Source organism: Hemitrygon akajei, chromosome 8 (assembly GCF_048418815.1).
Source record: "Hemitrygon akajei chromosome 8, sHemAka1.3, whole genome shotgun sequence".
Lineage (NCBI taxonomy): Eukaryota > Metazoa > Chordata > Chondrichthyes > Myliobatiformes > Dasyatidae > Hemitrygon > Hemitrygon akajei.
The window spans coordinates 154,578,829-154,604,696 of NC_133131.1; the positions used below are offsets into that span (position 1 = coordinate 154,578,829).

A 25,868-nucleotide genomic window follows, 5' to 3' on the forward strand; every position below is an offset into this window, starting at 1 on the left:
ATTAGGTACCCCCTGTACATAATAAAGTGGTTACTGAGTTCATGTTGGTGGTCTCCTGTTGCTGTAACCCATCCACTTTATGTTTGATGTTTTGTGTGTTTGGAATGCTCTTCTCACACCTCTGCTAGGTCCCAGGAGATTAGCGGTACCTGAGATAATCAAACCACCCCGTCCTGGCACCAACAATCATTCCATGATAAAAGCATTTAGATCACATTTCTTCCCCATTCTTATATTTGGACTGAAACCTCTTGACCTAGTCTGCGTGCTTTTATGCATCGAGTTGCTGCCACATGATTGGTCGATTCAATAATTTTCATTAACAAACAGGTGTACAAGGTACCAAATAAAGTGGCCACTGAGTATATTATTACAAACAATGTATGTTAATTTGAACTAGGGTTTCGCTGCACTTATACTCTGTACTCGGGCTAAATATAAAGAAATTTAAAATTCAGCATTTTCATTGTGATATTTAAAAACAAAGTTGAAAATTAGCAATGAACTTTTCCGGTATTTTCTGGATTAAAGGTCTTGTGCTTCCCTTCAATTCTGAGAACATTTTGCACTCATAGTATCGTAACAGAATACCTAAACTTGAATAAAGGCAGAAAAGTAAAGAAATCTGTGTTTGCCAATTTCAGACCGATGAATTATGCTGAAGAGGAAAGATCCTTAGTATATGATGTTCATTTATTTATCAGTTGAATTTACAGCATTGCACGATGGGTCATGAGCTGACCAATTTATGTTTAAATTTTACATCTATTTGAGCAGACTCTAAGATAATGACAGACATTGCAGAGAAATGCAGCAGGTCAGGGAGCAGTTGTAGAAAGAGGCTGGAAGTCTTCCGTCAAAACTGGGGAAGTGAGAAAATGAAATAATTTTATATTGCTGAGATGGTGAATAAAGAGAATGTATCTGATAGTCTGAGGCTATGGTTACCATGGTGATTTAAAAGCAGAAAAAGACCAGAAAAATTGGGAAGAGGGGGCTATGGCGCATCTGTGGAATGAGAAACAGTTAACATTTATGAAAGAGAGAGGAAGGGACAAAGACAGACAGACAGAGATGAACCCAGAGAGTAGAACCTAAACGTGGAGTGTAAAAGATATGAAATGTAAAGCTATTGCTACTGACCAGTAGCCTAGGAGGCTGCGCTATTGGAACGAGGAAACATTAGCCAGCATCCTGGATAGGCAACCTACACCAGAATTATCCAGAGACAGAGGAAACAAGCTTCCTGAAATTGTTGAATCTGATTTGGTTTGGGAAGGCTGCAATGTGCCTATTTCCTATGTGTTGAAGCCCAAAGGCCAAAACCCTGAACCTGAAAGTCCACCTGGGAAGTTGGAGGCCTGATGTCTGTGATTCTGTGAGTTCAGAGGAGGCCCGGATTCTCCTAGAGTTAGGGGGGGGGGGGGGGGGGGGGGGGGGGGGTGTGTGTGTGTGTGTGTGTGTGTGTGTGTGTGTGTGTGTGTGTGTGTGTGTGTGTGTGTGTGTGTGTGTGTGTGTGTGTGTGTGTGTGTGTGTGTGTGTGTGTGTGTGTGTGTGAGAGAGCGCGCGCGCAGGTGGGTGGATGGGAGGGAGGAAAAGGGCTTGTCTTGTTGCTGTTACTCTGCGGAGCATTCTGAGCATGCTACGTTGATGCCAGAGTCTATGGCAATCCGTGCAGGCTGGCCCCAGCAAATCTTTAGGTTAATCCGAATCTGAATTTGTACATTGCTGCTTTTCCTCAAGCTGACATTGAACTTTTCTATAACAAATGTACAATGCCACGCACGGATAGTTAGGAGTAGGAGTTGTATGAAGAATTAAAATAGTAGACAGCTGGAAGTCCAGGGTCACCTAAGTTGCTCCCTAAGGTGGTCACTCAATCTGCCATTGGAGAGAGGAGGACATTGAATGCAACACACCGGATTGGAAAAAGTGCAAGTGAGTAGTTGCCTTGTGTCCTTGGACAGCAGGAAGGGAAGAATAAGTGCTTTGGTATGTAATTATGAATACCTCTGAATGCTGAGTGTAAATACACTCAGTGACCACTTTATTAGGTACACCTATACTCCTGCTCATCAATGCAAGTATCTAATCAGCCAATCGTGTTGAAGCAACTCAATGTATGAAATCATGCAGACATGGTCAAGGGGTTCAGTTGTTCAGACCAATTGGGAAGGAATGTGATCTAAGTGACCCTTGATTATGAAATGATTTTTGATGCCTGATGGGGTGGTTTCAGAAACTGCTGATCTCCTGGGACTTTTATGCACAACGGTCTGTAGAGTTTACGGAGTCTGATGCATTAAAAAAATCCAGTGACTGGCAGTTCTGAGGGCAAAAAATGCCTTGTAATGAGCGAGATCAGAGGAGAATGGCCAGACCAGCTCAAACTGACCAGAAGACAAGAGTAATGCCTTACAACAGTGGTGTGCAGAAGAGCATCTCTGAACACACAATACATCGAACCTAGGAGCGGGATGGGCTACAACAGCAGAAGACCACAAACATGCATTCAGTGGCCACCCTACTAGGTACAGGAGGCACCTACTAAAGTGGCCACCTGGGCATGTTTTGCTATTGATTATGTTTTATTATTGTCACACATACCAGTAAAAAGCTTGTTTTATTTACTGTGTATACAGATCAAATAATTACACAGAGCATTGCGGTAGAATAAGGTAAAACTGTAACAGTGCAGAACAAAGTGTAAAATCTGCTGAAAAAGTACAGTACAGGTAAACAATTAAGTACAAGATTATATCAAGGTAGATTGTGAGGGCAAGAGTCCATCTTATCATACATGGGGTCCATTCAAGTATCATTAAGACCATTTCTGAACTGACAATGCTCGGATACTCTTTTCAATTCAGTCACGCATGCTGAAATAGAATCTCCTGATTTTGATTCTGCTTAGGAAACCAAAAGCATTCTGTAATCAACAATGGCTTTGCTTCTAAATGTTCCCTGCATTACAACATTAGCAAAGCTCATTGCTGCTGGTTTGGTTAGTGCAGTTAAACTTTGAAGCAAATTGTTTCCTTTAAACCCACAGAATTCAGAAAAACTGGTGCTTGCTTGTCATTGCCCATTTCATTTGCTTCAAAATACTGTTCAAATAGCTCAACATACATGAGCCAATTACCCGATGTGTAATCAAACCCATCAATCTTTCCGATGTAGCCAGCCTTTCTTGCTTTTTTTCCATGATTATCATCACCCAGCTCTCACTCTTTATGAGTTTCTTCTGTTTTCGGTTCTTATTTATTAAAACGAATATCTCGTGGAGGTTTCCCAAGTTGATAGCCATCTCGGGTTCATTTTCAAAATACCTCCTCACTGATGTTACGTTTTGTAACTTCAAAGTATTAAACTAATTCAAAGGAAGATGCAGGAGTCGGAAATAAGTGAGGTGCGCATGTATCACGTGGCAGTATGACATTTGCCATTCACATATTTATAAACATAACCTGTAATGAATTATTTAAACAAACAAGAATGCTTAATCAACCAATATATTTACAAGGTTACTCAAAATTATCGATATATATACAACTGTAGGAATCGTACATGCTAACTATTGTGCTGCCATGTTGCCACTGCACCTGTGCAGTGTAGTCTTATGGTTGTCCTAAGGGGCACTCTTACCTGTTGTCCCTTCCACCTGTGAGTCTGCTGATGTTTCTTTATTCATTTTGCAAATGTTCTCAACGGCAAGGGACCGCAACCCCGCAAGAAGGATCGGGTATCTTCTGATAGAGATCAACTATATGCACTTTCACTCTATAACTCTTCCAAGTTGGCATCAGAGCTGCAAAGTCTCCATTATATCAGCTGAGTGTTTTTAAGAGCTTCCAAATTATTGAGTCAATAGGTTCTTTGTTTTCCTCTGTGAGTAACACTTAAATTAGCAAAATAAAAGTACATGACTCAGCACATGAGAAAAGCCATAAGGAAGTAGTGCCAGGGGTGCCCAAGTTGAATCCATGTGTATCCTTCCCAGACAGATATAGGCAAGTGAAGTCATCATGTCTGCCAAACGACTGGTGTTGGCACCTGTTTCTGACATCAAACAAAGTTTTAACTATATTGTTACTTTAACTGAAAGCAGGAAGGTCGAAATTCTTCCTAGCGACAATAGCAAGGGACAGGCCAGAAGGCAATGTTGGCATTAATTTCAAGAGGGCTAGAATATAAAAGGGAAGATGTAATACTGAGGTTTTATAAGGCGTTGATCAGACCATACTTGGAGTATTGTGAGAGGTTTTAAGTCCGAAGGATGTGCTGGCATTGGAGAAGGTCCAGAAGAAGCTCACGAGAATGATCCCGGAAATGAAAGGGTTAACATAGGAGGAGTGTTTCAGGGCTTTGGGCCTGTGAGGGGAATCTCATTGAAACCTACCAAATATTGAAAAGCCTAGAAAGAGCAAATGTGGAGAGGTTGTTTCCTATAGCTGGGAATCTTAAGACTAGACGGCACTGCGGAAGTTGATAGGTCCTTGATTAGAAAAAGCTTCAAAGGTTACGGGGAGAAGGCATGAGAATGGATTGAGAGGGATAATATATCAGCCATGATAGAATGATGGGGTAGACTTGATGGTCTGAATGGTCTGATACTACTCCTATGCATTATGGTTTTATGGTCTTAGAATATATAATGACTACATACATCCCAAAAATATACAAGTTAACAAGTTACCTGACAACTGTAAATTGTCTCTTGTTTGTAAATGAGCCTAAGATCTTCGGGGTAATTGTTGAGTATGTGGGGAAAATATCATAGGCTAGGGTAAAATTAGAATCATAGTCATAGGGTGTACAGTTCAGAAATGGCCCCTTCAACACTTAACACCCACAGTGCCCATTTGCCCATTTACACTAATCCCATTTGCCCAATTAGGACCATCTCCTTCTCTGCCTCTTGTATCTTAAATGTACTAATTGCATCTGATGCCATTTTACCTTCCAGACCAGCTCAGATTCATTTTCTTATTGAATGTTTTTACAAAATTTTGATAGTGCTGTTCAATGTCAGTATACCTTTTCCATTAAATAATGTTTCAGCCAGCAGAAAGGGTTGTTACAGGTGAACAAGCTCTTGTCCCCAAGGTCTGTCAAATGAAACTTATGTCACTTCGCTCAGGATGGACTAGGTTGCGAAAAAAGGATGACGACTGTCAGAGATGAAAAAGCAAATTGTCTACGATAGCGCTGGGCTTAGCAAGGAACCTATTACATTTGGCAATCATGGCCTCAACAATTTGTTCCCAGTGGTTTGCTCATAGACTTTTTTTTAATCAAGGCAATGACCTGTCAAACAAAGAGAGCCTCATCATATAGGGCAAGAGTGTAAATATTAATATTTAAAAAATTAAATAAACTGTAGACTTGAACTAATGAGGCGAATATCTTCCCCTTCATTTGATACCATTTTCCTTACAGCATTTATGGTCATAACGTTCAGGCTTTTCTAACACAGGACCGAGCACCAAAGGTACACTTTGACAAATGGATACTTTGTTTATTAGCCAACTTGTCTCCCCTTGTCTGTTGGGAAGAGTTAATTGGGATATGATGAATATTGGCATAAATTATTTTCCTAGTAAAAGTGTGCCACGCACCCCCCTCCCAGATTTTCAGGCACCCCCCCCCCCCCCCCTTTGCCTGTTTACTTGATTTGATTTGTTTTTTGTCAAACTGTTGTCGCGTGAATGAAGTCACCGGAGAGAAGTACTGGTAGATCTGAAGTAGTCTTTATATTTGACAAAATGAGACACAGCAGGCTTCATATTGAGACCACTTTAGGAGGGAAGTGGCCTGCCTGACCCAACACTACATGACATTTTATATGCTAAAGATCAAAGGACAATTCCATATTTACACACCACCTCACACCTCCCTCTTTGCACCCACATGACAGACACCCAAATATCAAATTAAATCAGCATTGTCTGGTCTTCCAACTAACTCTGTTTCATTGTCTTAGGAACCCATTGTTCAGAGCTGCAATTTAGATTTAATCCACAGTTCGTATTCGAATCTGAAGACTGGTGGTTAAGTCAGTTACTGAAGTTATTTGCTATATGTGCTAACCCCAAAAATGCTCCAACAAAACAAATGTCTTCTCTATGTCGACAGCAATTTGATCATTATTCAAGAAGGAGACTGTTCAATAGAACATAGTACTACAGCTAAACCAGATCACTCCATGGTCATGAAGACGTTTAAAGATGGTGATTCATTTGTCTAGTTTGATACAAGGACAGCTGTCTTCCCTGTTCGTCTGGAGTTGTCAGATCCAAAGAATTTCACTCCAAAGGCTTGAGCGTACATTTAAGATAGATACTCACTGCAGGATATTGACGGAGCTCTGCACCATCTTTCTGACGGGATATTAAACTGAACTTCCCTTTTCTTCAGATTAAAAGATCCAGCAGAGCTGCTTGGAACAGCTGGGCAATGCTTTCCTTTAGTGAACTTCTGAAGAGAGACGATGCTGAACCTGCACTGATGTTTGCAGTGTAGCAGCACGCAGACAAAGTGCTGGAGGAACTCAACAGTCAGGCTGCTGCTACGGCGGGGAGTAAACAGTCGACATCGATAGGTGCTGCCTGACTTACTCAGTTTCTTCAGCATCTGATGTTTGCATGACAGCTCTGTGTGCAGGTTAGCTGCTTCTTAACATCAGTGCCTACTTTTCAAAGAGGTGTCCCACGGCAAAGCGTTTTATAACACCCTGGTCCTGAAGATGGTTCTCAGCCCGAAATGGCGCCTGTTTACTCTTTTTCGTACACGCTGCCTGACCTGCTGAGTTCCTCTAGTATTTTATGTATCTGGTCAGATCTAATCAGAACCAAATTTTTACATGGAGCCTTCCAGCACAGTAACACAGTTCATGAAGTATCCATTGTTATGCTGTCCTAATTTAACCCAGTTAACTACCTATATTCCTATCAACCACACACTCCAGAATTCATTTCTTTGCAATTTACTTTGGCCAATTAACCCACTGACCCACACATTGTTAGGATGTGGGAGGAATCAGAGCACCAAGTGGAAATCTGTATAGTCACAGAGGCAATGTGCTAATCACGATGTCAGAACGAAACCTCAGTGACCGGAGTTGTGAAGCAGCAGTTCAATTTGCTCCACCACTGTGCTTGCCTCTTATTGCATTTCCTGTAAATCCTGAACTGCTTTAGAAAGTAAGGCATTATACATTAGCTTTCTTCCTTTTAACCCTTCAAAGGAGTCTGGTAATGGTTGGGTTAAGTTGTCCTCCGATTTTGGCAATTTACTTGCAAACATTTCATCACCATGTGCGTAGACTTCGTCAGTGGGCTGTGGATTGTGCTCTGTCCTCTGAATGTTTGGCCTTTATATACTTTTCAATCAGCTGTTTGGTCGTCATCTCGGAAACTCAGTTGCAATGTGGGGAGGAAATCTCGTCGCTGACTGGTTGCGCAAGGAACTTCGTGTGTTGTGGTCTGGAATTTTACCCGCATCGGCTCATAAGTAGAATCGAGGTCTACGTGTTTGTTGGCAGAATTCTTCATGGAAAAACACAGTTCTAGGAATTCTCTTGCACGCCACGAGTTCATGTACGCCGTGACTTTTACTGATGCCCAGTTGAATTTGTGCCCCTCTCAGTCTTCATAGGTAAAGACTAGGGAGAGTTGGTCATGCTACTTAACAGCCAGTTGATGTCTAACAATATTTCAGAATCACAAGAGGTTCTGTAGGTGTTGGAAATCTTGAGCAACACACACAAAATGCTGGAGGAAATCAGCAGATCAGGTAGGGAAATAAACAGTCAAGCATTTCATGCTGAGATTACATCAGGGCTTTTGATTTCCCTCCATAGATGCTGCCTGACCTGCTAAGTTCCTCCAGCATTTTGTATGTTTGGTAATATTTCAATATCAGGCTTAAACAATACATTCAAAATTCTTGCAACAGATGCTTCCCAAAATAAGATTCCTTCCACAAAAATTTCCTGTTGAAAAGAAGCGAACGAAACGCTCAGCTAGCGAGACGAGAGATGTTCAAAAGCTCAAGCGGTAACTTTAATTATCAATCTGCATTCACAAAGCAGCCACTGACTGCCACTCACTGGAGCATGAGGTAACAGTCAGAAAATGCTGGGGAATCTCACCATGTCAGGCAGTATCTGTGGAAGGAGAAGCAGAATTAATGTTCTAGGGCAAAGACCCATCATCAGATGTTAGCTGATTTACTTGAATATATTTGATGGTATTTTTGCCGATGCAGGTAATTGTTTCAATACTGTGCCGTAGCGCAATATATAAGAATATGTATACATTCTTACTCTGAGCTCCCAATGACTGAGCCTTGTTCTCTAGGAGCACATATTTAGGTTGTGCCCTCCTCCCAGATTTTGAATGGCTCAAGCACGTCTGCGCTCTAACGTCAGGTAATTTGCCAAGCTTTTCAGCCTTGGGTGCAGGAAACACTATCAAAAATCTTCTTCAAATTCCAAACGTCATTTACGGTTGGTGCAGATAAAGATGTTGTTCTGATTTGTGGGCATCAATCTCTTCAAAATACAAGACGTTGCTTTTCCAAATGCATTAGAGACCCTAGGGGCAGTGTTGGGTGAGATGGGTAAGGATAAGATTTGCTGTTGGTGCTTAATATGTTGTTCAACATTTATGAGTTTTTTTAATGCCTTCATTAACACCTCTGCCAATATAATGGTGAGGCAAATGTGTTAAATGGTCATTTACTGTTAACACCAACTGTGATCTGCACCAGTTAATTTTTACATTTGATCATTATGGATTTATATCTGAAGCCATATCAGAATGGAATTCTCCTTCTACTTTGAAAGAAGACTTATTGGCTACCGAAGTTAAACAATTGCACCAACAATCAGTGCTGGGAGGTGTACAAATTTGCTAAAATGAATGTATGGAAGAGGAACAAGTGTGGAATTAGTGGCAAAGGTAATTATCTAAAAGTAGTATTCAATACCATCAGATATACACATTGCTGCCCAGTTGGACCATGGATACCCAGGGTGAATTTTGCTTCTTGTCAGGGAGAATGAGGAATTCATTCCCCCTCCCCTTTCCATCCACAGCTGGTTTCTGACATATTATGACGACGGCTGCAAAGGAAAAATCTCAATCAATTGCAAAATCTATTGACGGCCGATCACATTAATCAAGCAGACCTCGTTCTGGTCAGATCAGCCAAGGCACAAGCACTTGAGATCAATCGCGCTCTAATACTGGCAGTGGATTAAGGACGGAATAATTACCTCGGGGTTCTCCGAGGGGCATTTTGATTTGGCTTTGGCAGAATTAAAGCTGTAGGCCATATTTGCGCCTCAGTTTAAATTGTACCTTCCTGGGCCGCTATTCATCCCGCAAGCACCAAGACTGGTGCGTTGTGAAAGAGCTCATTTTGTCAGGTCTTCGGGACTGCCATCTCCAGCTGTCACAGGAAGAAACAATAGGGGAAACACAGGGGGGGGAATTGAATAGAAAGATAAATTGAAGAGCCCTCCCAAGATTTGTCATATGCGCCTGACATGGTTTCTTCTTCACAACTACCTCCCCCCACCCCCATCAACCTTCCTTTCTTTCCCTTTCCTGTTCACTGCAGCTGTTGCCTTATGCAAGCTCGCCTAACCCAACCAAAAGCTAATTAATATGCTTTGTATTTCATATTCACCTTTCTCTTTGGACCTCGGCTTTTTCTGCCTATGGACCGAACCCATGCCCCTTTGCCCACACGAGGGTTAATTCAGCTTGGGGCTCAAATTTTGTCACTCTCAGCTGAACTCATGAATGATGCCAAGGTAAAATATATAATTTTTTAAAAACCCTGTGGGGAACTTGCTTGCAGCTAACAACACAGAAAAATTGAACAGGCTACAAACAGAAGTCTCAAGCAGCTTTACAAATGAGTGACAAAATTGATATCCATTCATATTCACACTCCTGTAAGGTTTATTAACAGAAAAGCTTCTTATCTAATTACTGTCAGCAACATGTGGAAGCATCACCATAGCAACCAGTGGATGTGACATGTGGTGTAGACAGGGGCTTTGGAGCTGGCCAATATAAGGAGGGGCTCAGACCCCCACTTTGTGGTCAAAAACCCATCACCCTCTCACATAAGGCTAGTTCTAAGACTGAGAGGCCACAGAAGAGAATCTTGCGTTTCCCTTTTTTTTCCCTCCTCCTCCATCTCCTCCTCCTCCTTATGAAGTTCGAACCACTGCAAGCTCTTCAGCTGAATGAAGTAAGGCAGCTGCTGGCTTCATCCCTGCGAAAAATGAATGATGGACGGTTAATATCAGAAGCTGGAAGTGCAAGAAGCAAAAAGAAATGAAACATTCGGGTCAAATCTTTCTCCCTGGTTCTTTGCATTAAAAGGATAGCTGCTGAAAACCTTTGAATTTGAAAAATTATAAGCAGTGAATTCAGGTATGTGAAATTTGTTTCATGTTATGATCAGGTTGCCCGGTGTTTGGTTATTTATCTCTGAAAATCCTGTGTTAGTGATTATTTCTGACTACCTTGACATTTTTTAAAGAATAATTCCTCTTTTACGATCTTTCTTTTTACAAAGTGCCAATTCAGTAACAGTAACTTTCTTTGAACCGCAGAAGGTTTGAGTGAATTGTGTTTGTGTGCTTAGTAATAATAGGGCTCTTACTCCCATTAATTTTACATCCGTCAGTTGGCACTGATGGGGTTTTTGGTGGGGGGACAAGGGTCGAGACTGCATTTCTAAAGAACCTTAAAAGTAGCCTCAAAACGTTGGCACAATTGGGATTTGTTTCATTTGTTGAGGAACGGGTTAGCATCCAACACATCATAGATTCCTCCGTAATATTTTCTTTGTTCAGGTTTATAAGTTCATAGTGTTGGAAAATAAAGCAAAAAAGAAAAGCGGCAGGAATAGTGTCATTTTTCCACTTACAGATGATGTGAGCGGTGGTGTTAAGGTCACTGAAAGATCACTGTGTCTCTTCATATGAATAGGTCTGTGCTTTTTGCTATGACCTTTCTCAGTGATTTGAATAAGCCAGACCTCCAGAAATCCTTCTCTCCTTTGTCTTCCTCATTTCTGTAATCCTTTATACCCTCACTCAAGAGAATAAATGTCTTTAAATCCCTTGTCTTGGCAGATTTTTTTCTGAAAAGGTAAAACTATTAAATCCGACCCCGTTCCGATTGATAAATTGATGCCTCATTGTTTGCTGGACAGAAAAGAATAAACTCACCCAAAATTAAAAGCAGAACACTGAGAGGACTCTCTAGTATTGCTTTGCACCATGGTAACATCAAAAAGTTTTTTTTTATTGAGAGGTAGGATAGAAATGGAAGGTGTTCACAAGAAGGTAAAAAAAATAAACTTTACAAATTTTGGAATCCCGTGGAAGTATCTTGGCAACTGTCAATTAAATAGAAATTTATATTGCAGAGGATGGTTTAAATATTAACTGCTCCATCCTTATGGCTACAATGAATGATAAATTTGCAAGTACAATTTTCAGTGATATAGCGGGACAATGGTGATCTGGGGCACAAAGCTTTTTTTCCCCTGCAGTTTTAAATGACAATGCCTCATGTTTTAGTAATATCTTTTTGAAAGGATTTTGTAATGTCAAGTGTTAATACACAATTATTTCTGCTTGAGTGAATGCATTTAATATATTTTTCTTTTTAAAAAACACAAAAGTTTAAATATTGATGGGGGGGAGATGATGATTGGTATATAAAAAAAGCTTTTGGTGCTTTCCCTTTGAATTATTTGCTTCACCCTGAAATGTAAAAAGAGCACTGCCTAGTACTTAATTTATTAAAGCATATTGAGCTTTGAGAAAACGGTTGTGTGCATACATTTATATTTACCCTCAGCTTCATTCAAGAAATGGTCGAACTACATATTTTGCTAAAGTGTATGGATAAGCTCCAGAACAGATATCACTCATTTGCCCAGGAGTAAATGCAGAAACAATTTCCCCCTAGGATGATAAAATAAGTCAAACTTGCAGAATTAATCCATTTAACTCTTGGCCTCTAGCCGTCCTGGTGATAAGTTGCCTGCTTCCATCCTTGCAAAGACATCTGAAATTATTTTTGCAGCATTTCTGGTGTCAAAAAATCTGAGACGGTGTGTGCGTGTGTGTTTGAGGTTTTAGCAACTGAACGAACATTAAGCTTACAGTAATGAGTGAATTGCTCATGTTTCCGTAATCTTCTGAAGTAAGCAAGCTTGCTGAGTACCTTTTGGAAAACAAGCAGGCCATTCTGCCCCTTGAGTCTGCACTGCCACTCATTTAGACCATTGCTAAACTGCACCTCCACTATATTTGTCCATCTTCCACCCATGTCTTTTGATATTCTGACCCAGCACAGATCTGTGGCTCTCGGTCCTGAAGGCACTATCCCTCTCCCACCTTCCACAGCCCCTGGGTCTGAGGATTCATGAGTTCCGCTGCTCTTTGTTGAAGAGGTTCTTCCTGATTTCCCTTCTAACAGGCCTTGCTTCATTTTGGGATTTTTGTCCCTTTTCCCTCCTGGCCCTTCGTGCCAGAGGAAGTAATCTTTGCACACTTACCCTATCAAATCCCTTTAACATTTAAACATTGAATTTTTTGCGCTGTTTTATAAATCCAGGTCTTTAGGGCTCTTTCTGTACTATAATACTGACTTCCACTGTTTTTTAATGAAATATGTAATTGGACAACAATTCATTGTGGTTTGTTTCTACTAGATCTGTACATTTGTTCTGTGAATTCTTTTAACTAGTGTTTAAAATGTATTGCATTGAAAATTCAGCTTTCAACTCCAGGGATGTAGATCTCCTCTGAAACCTGACTGCCATTAAATACACAGCTAGTGAGCAAAATCCCATTTTAAATATCCCCTCATATTCTCTTGTGCAAGCTATTTTGAAATTCAAGGAAAATAGGACCTGGATTTGAATTCGAAAGGATGTACTAAAACGTACATTTTTAAAATATTGCATTTCTCTTTTGACTTTATTGCAAAAACAAAAGTCATGAAAAAAAAATTCTGTCTGGAAATTCAGTCCAGTTTATGTTATTCATGATGCTCATCAGGAGCAGGATTGGTAGTAAACAGTGTTATATGGTGCACTTCATCATTCATACTACGGTATTCAACTGATCTTAATAGTGTCCACAATGCATAAAACATACTTAAACTCGTACCACCAACATGTGTGTGCATTATTACATAACAAAGAAGGGGAAATACCTTTTTTACTGGCATGATTTTATCGATCTGGAAAGACCAAATCATTTTGCCCATGCAGTTTCAAAAGACTGAAGTATAAAGTAATGGATTTGAGTCGGCAGATAAAATACTTAAGTAGTTCTTTTCATCACATCTTACATAGTGTACCAAAATTCGTGAATCACAGAACACAATTAACCATTCAGGAATATTTCATGTATCAGGTGTTTAAAAGAAAAGAAAAGCATGTTATTAGCTAAGAAAACATCCTCCTTAAATTTCCGTGTGATGTTTATAAAGGGATTGCAACCCATTCCAGATCACACAGATATATTTATGTTGTTTCTCTTCTTCTAATTGCACTTAACATTAAAGCATTTGGCATTTTCTTTCCCTTTGTATGTCCTGTGTAAGAATAGCTAATTAAACTCCATGCTTGCTCGATGCAAAATCGTTTGAAACAGCCGCACAAAAAAAAGGGATTTTCTCCCCACCCACCACTCAAAACCCCTAACATTTTAAGCATTCAGCCTTATTGAGAGTCATGTGAAGGCTGCTCAAAGGGAAAGATTGACAGCGCTAATTCAGGCTTTTATAGCTCACGTTTAGCTGTTTCAGATGAATGTAAGTCAGCCAAGCAAATCTATTAAAGGGACAAAATCTATTGAAATTTCATGCATTTGCAAGCAGAAACTTTTTCTTCTTATTTTAATTATCAGTATTAGAGAATTAACAGGAGAGAGATTCTTCTCAGGTGGCAATGTCAGCCAGGCAGCATGGGTCCTACACAGCACCTGATAGTTAATTTTGATGATTTGGGACAGGATTAAAGATTTAATTCTAGGCTGGCCACATTTGCACTCAAAGTAAGGCAGATTCCTATCCTGAAATTTTCTCCAAGTTAAAAAAAAAACATCGAAGTAAAGATGATAAAGTGTGTTTAGGGTGGCTGTTTAAAGAATAGCCCTGCTCTTGAGTGACTTGCAATGAATAAAGAATATTTTATATGCAACAATACCCGGGAAGCAAGATTTCAAGGACAGATACTTTTAAGGGGAAAAGCATGGCTTAGCATGGGGCTGCTGTCAAATCACCTCCTGGGGGTCACCACGCCTCACTATCCTTCTCTGCGGTGCATAGTCAGAGCAGGAAGATCTCAGAGCCTTTATTCAGTGTGAGCTTCCCATTAACGTGTGCCTCAGTGGCAGCAGCAGCTAATCCCGTGGACTGAAGGCAAGAGGCTAATTAGGGACAAGCTCCGACTGTCGAGCCTACTGATAATTGCTCGGTGGCCTTTATGGTGAAAGGGACTGAAATGGACTGGGCTTGAACCAGCTCTCTATACATTGCTTACAAGCATAAATTAGAAGTTGGCTGCGTGAATGGGAGCAGAAAATTACTAGCAGGATAGTAGAGGTAATGAATAGGTTGGCTAAGCTTTCAGGAGTTAAATTAAAAAATCCATTTGTAACCAAGTGAAAATGGGGTACTAGAAAGAAGGCTAATTGTTTCCCATCCCGCAGCAACTGTGCATGGGTTTAAATTCATTTCTGTGGCAATTGCAAGCAAAATTTTTTATGTTTGTTTTTTGTTTTGCTTCATTTTAAAATTGTTATTAATATATCTAATGATCAATGCTGACAAAGATGAATTGCTGTAGACACTCATAGTGGAGAGGAATAAAGCAGAATAGAACTAATCCAATCTTTTATGGAACAAAAATCACACCCACTGATCTCTGGATTGTTCTGCAAACGAAATGATATTTTTAACCTGCCTCTCTTTCTTATTCCAACCCGCCCCCCCCCACCCCACCACAGAAGAGTAAACTGCGCGCATCCCCCCACTGGGCCAATGAAGAGGAGTCGACCAAATTTATTATCTTAACAATAATCTCCATCGTCTGCATCATTGGGGTTCTTGTTGCGTCAGGGATCATCTACTGCCTTAGGCATCGCTCTCACCACAATCTGAAGGAGAAGCTGATCGCACTGGGACATGATGCCACAGTCAGTTCAGATGCCACAAATGCCTACCAGGTAATAACTATTATCTTTATTTAGGGCCTGAAGAGCCATTCCTGTTGCTTAACCCATCTTTTAATGGAAAAAATGACTGTTATTCCTTATTCATTGTACTTCAGGGTACCATCTTGTAATGGAACATAATTAACATTCTGCTTTTGTCTTGCTCTTATTATTCAAGCCAGCTCAGGATTGAAGGATGGTTTAGGGAAACAAGAGTTCAGGTAGCAGGGCTGGCTATTCCCTGATGATCCACAAGACTTACATTGCATTGCCCCACTACTACAAACAGTAAACCTGAGCACCCACCCTGCACAGAAAAATACCCCTCTAGCTAAAATACTAACATCCAAAAAAAGTGAAAAAATAAAATTGATTGTCAATGTTCTTGTGGAAATTCTTCCTTTAGTTGTGCTCAGGCTTAGATTATGTTCGGATAATTTTTTGTTTGATCGTTTAAGTGCAAGGATCAGAGTTAGGACATTGGAATGAGGGAGAGACGGGGAGACGTAGAAGGTCTCTGGTTTGCCCAGTATACAATAGATGGCATTTTAACATTGCTTGGCCAAAGCCTGTTATAAGGCAGATCTTCACCACAGGCTTGTAGGTGCTGCAAAATTTTGAAATTTGTGCTGAGAATCGTCCAGGGCAGAAAGAGTCAAAATTATGTGTTGCCAGTGGTGGCATAGGAAACACAGAAAGTTTGCCATATTTGTTAAGAGTAGCCCCGAGTGTACAATTGATTCATCAGCTTTTCCAAGTGTGAGCATTTCTGAGTGTGTTCCACGACGATGGTAGGTAGCGATTGGCGATTCCTCAGATTACTAGAACCTGCCCACAGTAACTAAACCAGAGAAATCAGTAATGGGAGCAAAAAGTAACTGATTCCTCACCGTTTCATTCAAATGTGGGTGGTAAGTGGGGAGCTTACTGCTGTTATAACTACGAGGTTTACCAGCTTCAAAATTATGAGTCTAATCAATTAAAAATAATTACAAGTGGAATAAAACCCAAGACAAACATTACAGTTGGACAAGTATATTGAAAATAATCAATCCAAAACAATTCTCCTTAAAAGCTATCAACAAACCTTATAAGATGTAATAGAATCCAGACAATCCATTCCTGGCACTGAGATTCCCTGGTGGATTTTCTGTATTTAACGGTAAAGATCTTTAGTGTTTTAAATTCCCTCGTCTTCCCATTCAAGTCAATGAAAGAGAGCTGGTTATTTGGAATGGGGCTCAAAAGAAGCAGAAGACCTCACATCTCAATGAAAATGATAATATTTTAATGTTCATTAATCTTTTTATTTTCCATAATACCACAGATCACCAGGAATTTGAATGTAGTTATAAACTCGTGTAGAGCAATTTATCATTCATATTGGAAATCACTACAGGCTGCTGACTGCAGACATGCAATATTGCTTCTTATTCTTACACAGGGTACATACATCACCTTTGTTTCTCAGTTGTAGCCAATAATAATAATAATAATACTTCTAAGTATTATCTAAGGGTGTGCTGGCATTGGAGAGCCTGGGAATGAAAGAGTTAACATATGAGGACTGTTTGATAGCTCATGGCCTGTACTCACTGGAGTTTAGAAGAATGGGGGGGAGGGGAGCTCATTGAAACCTATCAACTATTGAAAGGCCTAGATAGAGTGGACGTGCATAGGATGTTTCCTATAGTGGTGGAGTCTGGGACCAGAGGGCACAGCCTCAGAATAGAAGGATGTGCCTTTAGAACAGAGATGAGAATGAATTTCTTTAGCTAGAGGGTGATGAATCTGTGGAATTCATTGGAACAGACAGACGTGGAGGCCAAGTCATTGGGTATATTTAAGGCGGAGGTTGAGAGGTTCTTGATTAGTCAGGGTGTCAAAGGTTACAGGGACAAGACATTAGGATGAGGTTGAAAGGGATAATAAATCAGCCATGATGGAATGGTGAAGCAGACTCGATGGGCCAAATAGCCAAACATTGCTTCTACGTCTTACGGTCTCGTGGTCTTACACCTAAATGAAAGCTAGGTATAGTTAGGTACGTCAACAATTGATTCTCACTCAGGATCCTGATAATTTAACTTTAAAAAGACAAGTTCACATTAATAAGCTGACAATCATTCTGCACATCAGGTGTGAGAAAGCTCCAAGCTGCAAATACAGCTGCAGGTTTTGTTAAAGGACAGACCGAATTTGTAAGTGCAGTCACTGCCGTGTATGGAGATTGCTGTGTCGGATCAATATACAGATTTAACTTCAATACAAGTTGCTGAAGATTTGCATGAGTACTCACTTTAAAAAAAACTATACCTTTAGCTGATACATTAAGAGGAAAGGCTGAGGCACTAATGACATTGCAAATTTGACTGATTGGGTTAAAACTTATTTTTGCAATTTTGCTGAAAGAATTTAATGAAGATATTTTAAAATGTAGACCAGCTTTGAGTATCTGATTTAAGCACATTCTACACATTCAGGCTGTGATTATTATGAGGAAATGTTGCATTGTGTAACAGCCTTCATTAATTGAATTGATAATTAAACATTGTTTCACCATGCTGGAATTGTTTAAGTTTCTGCATGCGACCTTAATGCCTTTTCTCCAGAGGCTATGACAGTTAGATCTATATTGTTTTTATAATGAGCTCAAGTTGAGTTAATAAGGAAGCAAACCTTATATTTAATGGGTAAATGACAGCTGTAGGTGAACAGAAATGGTTGACTATGATGTGGAGGTGCTAAGGTGGGGGGGCTCTTTCGAACAGTGTTAGCAGTGGGAAGGGAAAATGCCTGTCTAGTAAATGGAGCATCTTAGAGACCATCACATCTACCTGTGCTCCCATTAGAACATGATTATCAGTGCAGTGATACACCAACAGCTGATGTTTAGTAGCCCTGGACAATAATTCAGCAACTTGAAACTGATGTATTACTGAGCAGATGAACTAATAAGCTAATGCAAGTTGAGACTATTTCTCCAACATTTATTGCAAGGCTGCACCAATAGCTTTGTGTTAGATGTGCACTGATTCATATAGTTTTAAGGTGCACAGAACAGAATGCTGTTAATTTGATCTGTAACTTTGTCTACTTACGCTGATCTCAGTAGTCGTTAAGATATTATACACTTAATAGTCACTTTATGAGATACTTCCTCTACCTACTAGAGTGGTCACTGATTATATGTTCATGGTCTTCTGCTGCTGTCCGATGTGTTGTGTATTCAGAGATTCTCTTCTGCACATCACTGTTGTAATGCGTGGTTATACGAGTTAGAGTTGCATTCCTGTCAGCTGAACCAATCTGGCCATTCTCCTCTGAACTCTCTCATTCACAGGGCATTTTCGCCCACAGGACTGCCAGAAAGTGGATGTTTTTGTTTTGTTTCTCATATGATTCTCTGTAAACTCCAGAGACTTGTGTGTAAAAATCCCAGAAGATCAGCAGTTGTTGAGATACTCGAACCACACCATCTAACACCACGGTCAAATTCACATAGATCACTTTTCTTCCCCATTCTGATGTTTGCTCTGAACAACAACTGAACCTCTCGACCATGTCTGCATGCTTTTATGCTTTGAGTTTCTGCCACGTGATTGGCTGATTAGATATTTGCATTAATGAGCAGGTGTGCCTAATAATGTGGCCACTGAATGTAAGTGACTATGGGTATCTCCAACCATGGCAAATGAAGCCTTGGTGGTCCGTAATGATATATTTCACCTGCTGGAATGGTAGAGAGTGCATGAGCGCAGAACTGATGTGACTGAGGCAACCCTAATGGTCCTCACTGCCATGTTCACACATAATAAATGGCCTTGCAGCTGGGTAAGGGCTAATCCTGACTGCTGAGGTATGCACATCCAAGGCAGCGTAAACTGCTGGAACTACACCTGCTAAGCCTCAGCACCTTGAGAAGAGGAGTCGAAATAAGAACGAAAACCATTCATTGTGTGGTGAGTGCAAGGGGGCACAACTTTAAGGAGTTAGGAGGAAAGTTTAGAGGGACATCAGAGGTAGGATTTTTTACACAGAGAGTGGTGGCTTTGTGAAATGCGTTGCTAGGGTTGGTGGTCAGGGCAGAAACATTAGGGATATTTAAGAGATCCTTAGATAGGCACATGTGTGAAAGAGAAATGGAGGGCTTTGCTGGAGGGAAAGGGGTTAGATTGACCTTGGAGTAGGTTAAAGGGCTGACACAACGTCATGAGTTGAAGGGCTGGTATTATGCTTTGTACTACATTCATTTAAAGCCAGATTGCTTCTCCCTGCGCATTAAAACAAAAATGTCACAAAAATCAGAAGTTTAAAAATAAACATTTGCCACTGATGCTTTTAATTCTTGACTTTTCATCACTTTGTTGACGGGATGTTTTAGAGAACTTTGATGGTCTGACATTAAAGGGAGAGATAATTGTTGAAATGAGGAGAACAGTAGTCCCCAGCATAATTTGATAAAGGAATTAATGATTGCTGCTAGATTTGCAATGTATTATGGGTCTGATACTCTGCGTCATCACTTCAGGCACAGTAAATACATTACAGTGGAGGACAGGACTGGGAATTTATTTCAGTTTAGTTTGAGCACAGTCATTTATTTCATCAGGAATGAGGAAAAAAGCTAATAATCTGTGTTGACCAGTCTCAGTGTGGAGTTCTGATCACAATTCAGTCAATGAATCAATCCACTGCTCAGACTTTGAAGATTTCAGTCTCACAATTTGATATGAACCAAGCAGCAGAACCTAATCTGGACAAAGAAAATGAATATTCAAGAGAGCAGTAGACCATGTTATTCCTAGGCTGGTGATGGGAAAGGTCAACCAGGTTTCTTGATCTCAATATCTATTCAGCAACCTCTGCTGGGAAGATTGTGTTTGGGGACGGGATCAGGCTCGGCTGTCATACATCCCATGGTTGCATCGGCATTCACTGTCCATCTCAAGCAAGCACAATGGACAGTGTATAGGAGGACACCAAAACAGAAAAGGAACCGTAAAGCTCTGTGACTTTGTAGCCACCAGAAAATATGGCATAAATAAAGCAGGGTTAGGTGGCTTGAAAAAAGCACAGAGCATAAAAGTAAATTGAAAACACAGTTGTGTACTCAGAGTGTCAGCCATGAAGTAACGTAAGTTGAAAGGTCTGCTATCTATAACTGATTGAGAAAGCAGATAGTTGTGTATTAAGGTAATGCTTTTGATTTTCTGGAACTGGCCTTCAAAATTATTTACACTTCAACTCCATTTCTCTCACCTTCACAAAATTGGACCCTCACATAACGTGGAGAAACACCATTGGTTTTTTTTTGCTCCGTGCAATTGACATCTTTTGTATTGTGAGAAATAGTGAAAGTAACCTCTTGAGCCAGCTCTGCCATTCAGTAAAATATGTGGCTGATCCTGTGCCTCAATCCCAATTCTGACTCCAATCCCCATGAGCCCTCGTCAAACATCCGTCAAGCTCATTCTTGTAAATACTTTGCCCTATGGCATACACACTCAGCGGCCAGTTTATTACATTCAGGAGTGGAACTCGGTGTGATCTTCTGCTGCTGTAGCCCATCCATTTCATGTTGTGTGAGCAGCGATGCTCTTCTGCACACCACAGTTGTAACGCAGGGTTATCTGAGTTACTGTCACCTTCCTGTCAGCTTGAACCAGTCTAACCATTCTCCTCTGACCTCTCATTTACAGAACATTTTCTTCCACAGAACTGTCGCTCACTGGGTGTTTTCTTTTTTGTTTTTTGCACATTCTCTGCAAACCCTCGGGGCCATTGTGCATAAAAATCCCTGGAAATGAGCAGTTTCTGAGACACTCAAACCACAATCATTCCACGGTCAAAGTCACTTAGCTCAGTTTTCTTCCCCATTCTGAGTGGAGATTTCCAACAATTTGCAGTGGCCTATGTGTTTCAATATTTTATGACTCTGTGACACCTAGTTGACTAATCCCTTATCTTCTGATCGTGATCGCAGTTCTAGATAACTGTGACTGAGGAAACCGCCTCTCGCTATCACTTCCTGAATCTCGTAAAACCCAGTTGGAGTTCCTACAGCATCTTTGATGTGTTGCTCAAGATTTCCAGCAACTGCAGAACCTCTTGTGTTTATAATTTGCTGCTCCACTGCAAGTCTCTTCAAGGTATGCCTTTCCTGAAGAATTTTAAATCTCCTTGTTGATGGGAGTTCAGTGAGATCCTCTCTCACTGTGATATCTGCTGCTCTCACCCATCACGTGCTAGTTTGTATTCCTTTCCTGATTCCACCTGTTTATTCTGACTTCTTCCCACTTCCTTACCAGTCCTCCTGAGGAATCTCGGCCCAAAATGTTAACCATTTCTTCCACCCGCTCCCCATAGATGCTGCCTGACTTGCAGCATTTTGTGGGTGTTGCTCAAAGTTTCCAGCATCTTTAGAGTCTCTCTCCACATCTACCCCGGAACTTGCTGTTTTCTTTCCTGAATACAAATTTTATCTAATTTTCCTCCACAAAATTTCCTGTTATGATCATCAGCTGCAAACGATTCCGGGTTCCCACAATGTAAATACCTTTGGATACCCACTAGAGTGCAGGCACTGGAATATGGAGCAGAAAACTAACTCCTGGAGGAACTCAGTGGGTCTGTAGGGTGGGGTGGGCGAGAAAAAGTATCAACCTTTCATGTCAAGACCTTGCAGGCTTTTGACAATAAGCATCAACAATCCTTCCCCCCCCCCCCCACAGACTTCCTCCAACAAGCTGCTTTTGAATGTAAATACATTTTCTCTATTTCTGTCCATCTATCCAAGTGCAAGAAATCTCAATGGAGGAAGTAGCATCTCTCAACCGACAAGCAGATTCGCTTCTTACAGTTTCAAGTCTTAGTGAGTTTATTTGTATCCACCGGGTGATTCTAATAATCTTTTTATATGAAGCACAGGTATTTTAACAGTGGCTAACCCCCGTGTCATTACAAGGAATATTTCATTTATTCTGTTGCTACATGCCACTATTTGAAACAGCTATACTCTTGTACATTTTTTATGTGGCTTTAGTCATCTGAATTTACTTTTTAGGAAGTTAAATAGCTGAAATCCTACCTTACACTGTTCACCATATCTTTAGATAGATAGATAGATAGATAGATAGATACTGACCTATAGAACATCATCAGCATCTCACTGCAGACATTGAATGACGCCAACCTTCTAAGGAAGTACAGTCGACTCTGTGCCTTCCTGCACAAGGCATCTGTGTTGGCAGTCCAGTCTAGCTTCTCGTCCAACTGTACTCCCAGATACTTGTAGGTCTTAACCTGCTCCACACATTCTCCATTAATGATCACTGGCTCCATATGAGGCCTAGATCTCCTAAAGTCCACCACCATCTCCTTGGTCTTGGTGACATTGAGACGCAGGTAGTTTGAGTTGCACCATATCACAAAGTCCTGTATCAGTTTCCTATACTCCTCCTCCTGTCCATTCCTGACACACCCCACTATGGCCGTGTCATCAGCGAACTTCTGCACATGGCAGGACTCCGAGTTATATTGGAAGTCAGATGTGTACAGGGTGAACAGGACCGGAGAGAGTACGGTTCCCTGTGGCGCTCCTGTGCTGCTGACCACTGTGTCAGACCTACAGTCTCCCAACCGCACATACTGAGGTCTATCTGTCAAGTAGTCCACTATCCAATCCACCATGTGAGAGTCTACTCCCATCTCCGTTAGTTTGTGCTTTAAGATCTTGGGCTGGATGGTGTTAAAGGCACTAGAGAAGTCAAGGAATGTAATCCTCACAGCACAACTGACCCCATCTAGGTGAGAGAGTGATTTGTGCAGCAAATACGTGATAGCATCCTCCACTCCCACCTTCTCCTTATACGCAAACTGAAGCGGATCCCGGGCGTGCCTGGTTTGTGGCCTCAGATTCTGTATTATCAGCCGCTCCATGGTCTTCATCACGTGCGACGTCAAGGCAACAGGTCTGAAGTCATTCAACTCCTTTGGTTGTGGTTTCTTCGGTACCGGGACAATACAAGATGTTTTCCACTGTCTGGGTACTCTTCTCTTTAGCATCTTTCCATTAAATATGTATGTTCATTTCCTCTGCATATTCACAATCCATGCCAACCGCATAAGTTTGCCCATACTGCCAATGTATGCCAATCTTCCCAGAGCCAACCAGTGCAAACATTTCCTAGGGATATTATTCATAACCCATTTCTAACGTAAGTTCCACAGATCTATTATAATCTGTCATTTCCTGGCCATCACTCGACTGTCGAAAAGCAAAGACCTCCAGATGCAGGATATCTGAAATAAGAACATGAAGTGCTCGAAACACTCAACAGGTCAGAGAGCCTCTCTGGAGAGACAACCAGATCTAATGTTTCAGGTTAATGAGTATTCTTCTGAAACATTCCAATCCAAACGTCAGATGAATTCACCAAGAATGGTTACTACCCCTCAACCATCAGGCTCCTGGACAAAAGGGGATAACTGCACTCATCTATTGAGATGTGCCCACAAGCAATGATCTCACTTTAAGGACCCTTTATCTTGTTGGATCATGCTCTCGTTATTTATTGCTATATAGTTATATTTGCATTTGCAGTTTGTTGCCTTCTGTGCTCTTGCTCTTTCATTGATCCTGTTTACAGTTACTGTTCTATAGATTTGCTGAGTGTGCCCGCAGGAAAAGGAATCTCGGGGCTCTATGTAGTGACGTGTATGTACTCTGGTAATAAATTATACTTTGAACTTTTGAACTTTGGATTCTAATGAAACATCAACCTGCAAGACTCAGTTTCTCTTTTTGAAGGAGCTTCCTGGCCTGCTGAGTGATTTCGGCATTTCTGTTAATAACTTAACTCTAGCTCCATATTTCATCTTTTTGCTTTATGCCATTTGCCTGAAAGTTTCTAACAAGCCTCTTGTGATCTACTTTATCAAATATCTTAAATATGTATAACAAACCACACCTATCATATTCCCATTATTTACCCAATTACCAGTGTAATGCTCTTTGCTTAAATGTCTCATGATTTGCTTTTACCAAATTGCTGACTTCAGATCTGCAAGTAGGACATTGGAACAGATAATTCATTGCTGAACAGTGCCCTTAGTGGTGACATAATGGTTAAATTATTGAATTCGTAAATTGCCTGGATTAACAGTCCAGCAGCCTGAGTTCAAATCCCTCCACACTAACTAATTCATTTGATAAGCCCTACTGATGATGACCACAAAAAAAAAGAACCATCAAATTGTCAGAAAAACCCAGCTGATTCACTAACTTCATCAGGGGAGAAAGTCATCCGTACACAGTCTGACCTCTCTGTAATTTCAAAAACAAGAGATTCTGAAGATGCTGGAAAACCAGTCCTGATGAAAGGTCTCGGTCTGAAACATTGACTGTTTATTCCTTTCCATAGATGCTACCTGACCTACTGAGTTCCTCCAGCATTTTGTACGTGTTACTATCTAATTTCAAGCCCACGTAGTTGACTACATTGAATTGAGTTATAGAATCAGAAATATACTAAGAATAATATATCACAGAAATTTATGCAACTGACCCCACCAAAAAAAAACAATAAAAGCTTTTCCATTCAATGGTTTACATCCTGTTCTTGCATCTCCCAAGAAGCAAAATGGGATTAGCTTATAATATATCAGAGCAGAATAAGACCATTTCAGTCTACCCTTCCATTCAGTCATGGTTGATTTTTTTTCAAGCCTACTCTCCTGCCTTCTCCCTGTAGATTTAAGCCCTTCAAATACCTCCGCCTTAAATACATCAAAAAAAAATTAGAAGCGAGATTTCAAACAGAATTCAAGAGAAAGTCAAGATTTTTTTCCTCTGAAAGGCTATGACCATTTCATTATGCTTATGAGTACACTATCAAAATGAGTTGTAGCTAAATGTGTAGGTCATTTTACAACAGTTGAACGTTGGATCTATGCCACACATTGAATACTGACAGAATTTGTGTCCTACAGTGGACCAAGTTTCTCTTTCCATTTATTTGAGAGCTTTTTTGATATATTAAATTTCTGTTGATTCTTCCATACCACCCTTCTTCCAATTAGGTCACAGAACGATTACATTAAAAGAAGCTTTGAATAAGTTGGAACATAGAACAATACAGCACAGTATGGGCGCCTTGGCCAACAATATTATCCCAACCTATATAAACTTACTCTACAATCAATCTAATCCTTCCCTCTTACACAGTCATAACCCTCCATTTTTTCTTACATCCATGTGCTTATCTGGTTTGTGTCCTAAAGTTACTCTACCTTCATGATGAATCATTAATGGACTAACGTGGCTGACAAAGGAAATTAGGGATAGTACCAATTCCAAAGAAGAAACATACAAATTAGCCAGAAAAAACAGCACATCTAAGGACTGGGAGAAATTCGGAATCCAGCAGAGGAGGACAAAGGGCTTAATTAGGAAAGGGGAAAAAAGATTATGAGAGAAAGCTGGCCGGGAACATAAAAACTGACTGTAAAAGCTTTTATAGATATGTGAAAAGAAGAAGATTGGTTAAGACAAATGTAGGTCCTTTACAGTCAGAAACAGATGAATTGATCATAGGGAACA

The 25,868-nt window shown here is 40.5% G+C and overlaps 1 protein-coding gene across 2 annotated transcripts in view; it reads left to right on the plus strand.

Moving 5' to 3' along the window:
* The window catches only part of ptprn2 (protein tyrosine phosphatase receptor type N2), a 1,022,449-nt gene that overhangs the window by 869,611 nt on the left and 126,970 nt on the right, over nucleotides 1-25,868 (plus strand). For both annotated transcript variants that reach the window (XM_073054872.1, XM_073054874.1), the window contains one exon: nucleotides 15,059-15,277. In XM_073054872.1, the coding sequence (XP_072910973.1) occupies nucleotides 15,059-15,277 (219 nt within the window). The remainder of the gene's footprint in view (nucleotides 1-15,058; nucleotides 15,278-25,868) is intronic.